A 7,767-nucleotide genomic window follows, 5' to 3' on the forward strand; every position below is an offset into this window, starting at 1 on the left:
TGTGCACCGAGGGTAGAGGAGCCCCAGAAAGGGGTTACGCTGGCCAAGGATGGATGGTCTTTCCTTTCACTTGGAAAATCAATTTTATCACCCCTATTACTGCTCCTCATTTTGACAGTTTAAATACATACAAAATCAACCCCAGCACATGCCAGATTGAGTGGGAGAGATTGCCCCCTGGTGGAACTCAGGCAGATGATAAAAGAAGCAGTCACTTATCTCCAAGGCCATCGGAGATAACATACAGCTCCAGAGTCACAGGAGGACCCCTTTGCCATCTCCCACCCAAATCAAGGCAGGCAGGATCACCAGCCAGCCCCACCCCCTACCACAAACTGTTTATTCCCCAACAAGTCCCCATCCCAAACTAGTTGCAGAGACCAATCCAATTAGTTACCACCCAACTTTTATTTTCAAACTGGCTCCCAAACCCATCACAAGTTTGGGAGTGTGAGGTGAAAGAAGGGAGAGAAAAAAGACCTGAATATTGTTTTTCAGATGCCCAAAAAAACCTAGATATGGGCAGTGGAGGGGCAGAAAAAGAATCTAGGATTGGGAAAAGGCCTGACCACTGTATCTCAGACAATGGCCAGTCACCAGCATAGGGCAAGTGAAGGAAGGGGCAAGAGGCATCCTGAGCCCCCAGTGAGTTCCTATAATGCTGATCCTGGCTCAGATGCCCCCATTAGGCATGGGCATGCCTGGGATGCAGGGCTCACCCTTAGGAAAGGTGGACATATAGAGGGCAGGGGGCACAGGTGGCGGGGGTGCTGCATAGTTCTGGGGTACAGCAGCAGTTGGCAGGACGAGGGCAGTGCCTGGGGCCAGCTCATAAGGCAATGCTTCGCCATCTTCTCCATAGGGCAGAAGAAGCCGCTTACCCTTCTGCCTTCGGTTGCAGAACCAGACTCGAACCACCTGGGAGGGGTCAGAGAGGGGACTCAGGTGAAGCCCTGCGGTCTCCAAACTCAGCTTCTATCCCTGTATACCATAACACTGCCCCCCTCATTGCTATCTACTGTTCAACCTCCTCCCCACCCCAGCCCCATAACCTGCCCACCCCCAGGGGACCACGCACATCTTTGTCCAGGTGCAGCTCTTCTGCCAAGTCACAGATTTGCTGTGGAGTGGGCTTCCCACAACGCCTGAAGAAGCCCTCTAGGGTCCCCTTCACACTGGTCTCAATACTTGTACGACGTTTACGCTTTCGAGCCTGGGCTAGCACTTGTTCCATACTGCACATCTGGGGGGGACAGGGCACAGCTAGAGCCTGGGGTGGGGGAAAGAGCAGCCTGGGCTTTGAAAGCCCCGTTCCTTCCCATTCCTTCCCCCCATTCGATCTAGATGTCTCCACCCCACAGGTGGGGACTGCTCCATCAAAGCCACCAGTAAGGAGGCTGCATCCTGGCAAGCACCTAGTGGAAGAGGGGGAGTGGGGTGAGGTGGGAGACATCTTACCTCCTGAGGGTTGTCAGTGTTTTCAACAGCCTGCAGCCACCTCTGAAGTAGTGGTTTCAATTTGCACATATTCTTAAAGCTCAATTGCAGAGCTTCAAACCGGCAGATAGTTGTCTGACTGAACATCTTCCCTAAGGGCAAAGGTGGGTGCTCAACTCTGGGCTCTGGAAATGCGGGTCACTTCTCTCTAGGGTTCCCATCCTCACCTCCCAAAGACCAGGGCCACTGTTTCTCCTTTCAGTTCCACCCCAGGCTGACTTGAGGGAAAGCAATGGGACAGGAGATGAACCCTAAACTCACCCCTGGCCTCCTCTTTGGTCTTAGGGATGTTAAGCAGGAGAACTCTGGAGTCCCTACCATCGTATTCTTACTTGCTCCAGAATTACAACAGCTACTTCTGTACCTCTATTAATCACCCCCCACACCCACACACCTAACCCCATCACCTTTGTCCACTTCTCACCATACAGTGTGCCTAAGGCCATGCCCACATCAGCCTGAGTGAAACCCAGGGAAATTCTCTTGTGTTTCAGTTCTTTGGCAAACAGCTCCAGTTCCTCGGAGGTTGGTGTGTCCTGCAGAGGGTGAGGGACGGATGAAGTCTAAGGAACTTACTTGGTGGCTTACGTGAAAGGATCTTGGTCAAATGGCCAGGGAAACTTACAACGCCTAGTGTGTTCTCCACCCCCACCCCCACCCCACTTTCAGAGATAGGAGGAAGAAGGCTCAAACTTCAGGACAAAGCCAATCATCTCTCTTATTTTGGGATGAAAGATGGAAAATTACCATGGATCATGGACTTTTGGAAGGAATTAAGGGTCCAAACTGGGGAACCCTTGGTTCAAAATGTATATCCCAGGGTTACAAATAGTGATTATTTACCGAATCTAAAAACTAAAAGGGCTAGCTATCTTATTTATTCTGACTTCCTCCACTTTATGAAGAAACAGTGAAATGATTTGCCCAAAGTCAGAAAGCTGGTAATCAGGGCAGAGAGACCAGCTAGAACATCGTACACACCATTCCCTCCTGATCAACGACAAGAAGGTGGTGGGAACAAAAGGGAAAAATGTTTCCCCCCCTCTCTTTGCACTAAACTACATGGGTGTGCACCTGGAGTGTGAACAGACCAGCCTAGGCACCTCAGGACCCCTGGGTCCAAGTACAAGAAAAATGACCAAGGAGCTGAAAGAAAGATGGTTCTATGAGGACAAAAGATCAGCCTCTTGTCTAGAAAGCCAAGAGGCACAATATTGGAGTCTATATATCCTGGGGGTGGGGGGTAGGGGGGTGGGGGCTGGTTTACTTTCAGAGCTAACAAAGTTAAGCATAAAACAAACCAAAAGGCCCCACACCTCTGATGGATCAACTCACTGGATCTTGAAGTTAGATGGATTGGGATCCCTATGAAATTGGGGAAAATCCCAAGTGACAATTATAACTAGAGAGTTGGGGATTTTCTGGCCCAGGTAACCTGGGAAGGAAAACCTCATCTGGCTTTCTACCATACCATAGTTGGGGGGGAGGGGCAGGGTAGATAGGATCTTAAGTCTTGGGGATAGTAGACAATCTGACCCTCCCAGATGCTTCCCCTTTTCCAGTAAGAGACTCAGCCCTGAAGGGAGATGGTATCTCTATCTCCCCAGGTTCTTCTGCTAGCCTGCATGGCCCAGAATCCCTCCCTTCTCTTCTCCTTCCCGTCCCTTTCTGGGACAGGCCTTAGGCAAATAAGCCTAGGTGATTCTGATCTGGATTTCCGGCCCAGCTCAGCTGAAGCCAGCTGGGGGTGGAACCCAAGGAAATCCATATTGGAAATATACTACGTCTTCTTACCTCCTCTCCACTGTCGCTGGATGGGATGCCCTCCTCACTGGCTGCCCCGCTGGAACCGCTGGTGCTGCTGACGCTGCTACTGACATTACTGCTGCTGACGCTGCTGCTGCTGCTGCTGCTGCTGCCCAGCCCTGGCTGGGGCTGCTGGAGAGGGGCTGGGTAAAGGGGCCTAGGACCTGGAAAGGTCCCCAGAGCCTGGAGAGGGTGGGGAGGGAGAGGGGGACCTGGCAGTGCCCCAGTGGGGACCGAGCCACTGCTACCCAGGCCCGGCCAGAAGGGCCCCGTCCAAGAAGGCGCATAGTAGGCTGGGCCCGGATGGGCACAGTACTTAGCTTCGGGGACGACGGTCTCCCTGAGGTCCCGCTCAGGAGCCCCAGAGGATGATGAGGAAGGGGAAGAGCAGGATGAGTCTTCCTCTTTGGGTGCCATGAGGTGAAGGTTGTGGGAGGCACTGGCCTGCCCGGCTTCAGCTGGGGGTGGGGGTGCAGAGAAGGCATACCACCCCTTGGTCTGGCTGGAGTCAGGGGTCGAGGGTCCCTCCAAGCTGTACTCACTCTTCACTGCTGAAGGGAAGGTAAAAAAGGTCTGGGATGGTTGCTGGGGCTGGGATGGTCTTGGGGTGCTTCCCCCGACGTAGCCACCTTTACCGTAGTGGGAGGACCCATCAGGCATCGTGCCCTGGCCCAGGCTGAAGTTGCCCGGAGGCAGCCCCTCGTGGTTAAACATGCCCAGCTTGACTTGGCTGGCTGCAGCTGCAGGCAGGACCCAGACCTCCTCTCTCGGATGGGATGGCTTCTCTGCCTCTTCTTGGTCCTGGACACAGTCGTGGAGCCAAAGCTACTGGTGCTTGATCGATGGACTGGACTGGACTGGAAGTGGAGGCACTTGGACCTCAGAGTGCACAGGGGGGCAAGGCCCCCTCAGACTTTGAAGAGAGACTGTAGTTGAGGCTAGCGCTGGGGGACAAGCCTGACCCCTCCTCTCCCACCCAGGGCCCTAGAGCTTTCAATCATTATGTTAATAGCATCCCAGCTATTGGCCCTTTAAAACAATAGGTGGGGGGGGCTGAGAATGAACTTGGGTATCCTTTGGCTGGGGCCAGGTGGAGGTTTGTCAGGTGGGGGACTTACTTGCTTTTAACTCCACCTCTGACTCCGCCCCCTCCCCCCACCCAGCCTCAGCACCGGTGGGAGGCCAGAAGGAGGCATTATTTACTGGTGTTTAGAGCCTTATTGGGCCTCCCCTAGGGATTCAGGGCTCCTAAAAATGCAGGCTCCAGGAGCCCCACCATAAAGGCCTGACTGCCAGTCAGGGACAATTACTGGGGCCGTTCCTGGCCTTTCCCTGACACACTTGTTAATGTAAATAACAATTTGTCTAATGGCCCTGAGTAGCTGGGGTGCTGACCTGGGAGGTGGGGAGAACTCAAGACCACTTTTCCCCCAAAACCCACAACAAAACCAAAAAACTCCAGGGCCTCTTTGGGGGTCTGTGGTAGAATGACATGTGTGCTAAAGGCCCAATAACCACTTGTGGATTGAACACACAAAGACACAGACACACAAACATCCACATAGACAAGACAGACCCACCAAAAAACATGCCTACAACACAGACCAAAACACACATTCACATAGACGGGCACTGACCCACAGATCCAAGGAAACCCACATGCACAAGCTCATAGAAATGTACATGCAGACACAGCCCACACAAACACCCATCTACCGAGACCTGTACAGTCATGACCTTTCTTATAATCCTTCCCCATCCTGATTAGTACTAAAGGGTCACCACCTAAGGACTACTGACTGTTCCTGATAAAGGAGGTCCCTCTCCCCCTTTCCCTTTCTCTCCCCCTTCCAAGAGGGGAGACCGAGGCACTAAAGAAGGCCAGGGACACCACAAGGTCACTCGGAGGTTATTATTAAGAGCCAGAGAATGGGAGGGAAGATGAGGTGACTAAAGGGAGGGGCAGATCAGAGCAGATAGCTCCCTCTCCCTCAGGGAGGACTGGGTGGGGCTTGCCACCTCCGAGAATTTCTCTCCAGCCAGAGGCCAGACACGCTGCTGATAAACTTCCTTTAAATCTCAGAATCATTAACCTGGGGTGGAGGAAGACCCAGACTCGAACCCAGAGGTCCTCAGATACTTCCCTAGGCACCATAAAACCCATAATAAATATCCTGTCCTTTAAGACCATCTCTGCAAGGCCTAGCTCTTTTCCCCATAGATCAGGGCAGCATCTCCACATGTCTGCTAGACACATCCACAGGATGACTACCCCACTCAAAGTCACCCTTCATCTCCCCCACCACCCCCAAACACAAGCCACCTGTCTTTATCTATACTCAAAAGCCAGTTATCTTTGAGACTTCTTCCTTTGCTCCCCTCACTTGTCTCTAATTTCAACAATCTTAATAGACATCCTGAGGCCTTCTCTTCCAATCATCCCTACACTAGGGTGCCAGATTAATCCTCCCCAAGCATAGCTTCGATTACATCATTTCCCCTTCTTAAAAACCTACGATGGTTCCAGAACCACAAAGTCCTCAGACCAGCATTCAAAGTCTCCCAGGAACTGGCCCCTGATTTCTCATGGCTTTCCTATACCAGCCAGGTGCCCAGCCAAACTAAATCTATTCACTATCCCTAAAGTGACTTAATTCAATGAAAATTATTAAAAGTCTAGTTGGGTGCGAAACTCTAAACTGAGAAGCCAGCAAGTTTAAATAAGACAACGTCCCTTTATCAGAAGCCTGCTAAAGCAGGCCACAACCCATACACACCTAACTGTAATACAAAATACAGAAAAAGGACAGTACGAGGTACCACTTGAGATTCAATTCCACTTTATTAAATGCTACATGCGATGAACTGGGCTAGAAACTGGAGATACTGCCCTCCAGGAGCATACAAAACCTAGCCCTTTACTGAGTCTCAGTTGATTGTTTTCTCTCTGGGAAAGTCCTCCACCTCCCAATCTCATCCTATCAAAATCATTCCTGTCTTCCAAGATCCAGCTGACAGCCTATCTCATTCAGCAGGCATTCCTTCACCACCCAGATTCACACTGATCCTCCACCTTGATCTCCTATTACACTTTCCCACCTCCACTGGGGAAAGGAAGGCAGTTTGGTGTAGTGGAAATATGGCTGCAAGTCAGGAGACTTAGGTTTGAGTTACTAGCCATATGACCTTAGGAAGAAAGTCATTGACCTGTCTGAGCCTCTTTGTTTCTTCAATGGAAGAGACTACACTTTCGCCACCCACCTCATAGGGTTTTAATGAGAAGATGTGAAAGTGTTTTATAAATAAAGCACTATATAAAAGTAAAAGATTTCACACAGTCTCTTATTGTGATGGGAGTCTTATCTCTCAAATTGGATTGTAAGGCTGTTAAGGAATACTGAATCAATGTTCATGCCTGATGTTCAAGGTTTTGCAGTGCAATCTCTGAGTACGTGGTCTGGCACCCTCCCACTTCAGGCTCCAAGGGACCTGTGCCCTTCTACCACCGAAGGGTTTCAGGTCGAAGAGCAGAAGCCATTAGAATCCGGGTGGACCACAAGGACAGAGTCTTTAAAAGTGGCTGCCTGGGGGGAGGCCATAGCCCTAGGTGAGGCTGGGGGAAAGGTCGGGGCTACAAGGAAAGTTTTTAGGAAGCAGCCCCACCCCAAATGCCCTCAGAAAACTGGAAGCCTCTCCTTTCAATTCCTGACACAACAAGCTTAGGCCTTTGAAGGCTGGGTCTCAACTCTCCTCTCCCCCCACCAGATCTTTCACAAACCCTAGGGAGCCCTCTTTCATCCCCACCTCCTCCAGCCTACCGACAGTCTTTCATATCTGGAGGAGGCCAAGTGAAGTCCTGCTTCCTCCAAGTATACCCTACACTTCCCCAGTCTCAGAGCCAGCCGGCTGTCCTGTTAGCTGCCTGTTGGGCACTATCTAGGGGTTTTAACATTCCAGGTTACAGGTCCTAAGGTCACCTACTTCTGGCTGCAAAAGAAGAAAGGGGGAAAAAAAGGTTTTAACTCTTCTTCCCTTTCCCAAGGTAGTGGGGGTGGGGTGGGGTGAACAGGTTTCAGCGAATAGTCAGTTCACTTTCCCCCAAGTGCCCCCAGACCATCTCAGGGCTACTAGCTCACCCCTGGGGGGAGGGGTTAATCCCAGGCTGCACTTCAAGGCAGCCAGGCTACAGGACTTCCCCTGGTCCCCCAGTGAGGCCATTAACATGATAACTAACCCATTCCCCCCCCACCCCCAGGGCCAGTCCACCCAAGAGAGGATGGCTCAGGTCCCCAAAAGCCTAGCTTAGAAATGTCCCAAGTCTACTAAGAGATCCTAAAACCTCTTAAGATCACAAAGCAGTAACCCCCCCTCCCCATTCAAACCCCAGGAGCTTAGAGAAACTCCTCAAACCTTAGACAAGACACAAAAGATCACAAAGAAGCACACTCCTCCCCCCAATCATAG

The 7,767-nt window shown here is 51.4% G+C and overlaps 1 protein-coding gene across 1 annotated transcript; it reads right to left on the minus strand.

The window, feature by feature from the left end:
• Positions 1-391: 391 nt before the first annotated feature.
• Positions 392-7,558, minus strand: LOC118843310 (POU domain, class 5, transcription factor 3-like). The gene is made up of 5 exons (XM_036750885.1): positions 3,292-7,558; positions 1,922-2,033; positions 1,459-1,589; positions 1,079-1,243; positions 392-918 (listed from the first exon to the last, which is right to left on the minus strand). Exons 1-5 carry the CDS (start codon positions 4,015-4,017, stop codon positions 673-675), a joined length of 1,380 nt encoding a protein of 459 aa, XP_036606780.1. The 5' UTR covers positions 4,018-7,558; the 3' UTR covers positions 392-672.
• Positions 7,559-7,767: the final 209 nt, after the last annotated feature.

Source organism: Trichosurus vulpecula, chromosome 3 (assembly GCF_011100635.1).
Source record: "Trichosurus vulpecula isolate mTriVul1 chromosome 3, mTriVul1.pri, whole genome shotgun sequence".
Lineage (NCBI taxonomy): Eukaryota > Metazoa > Chordata > Mammalia > Diprotodontia > Phalangeridae > Trichosurus > Trichosurus vulpecula.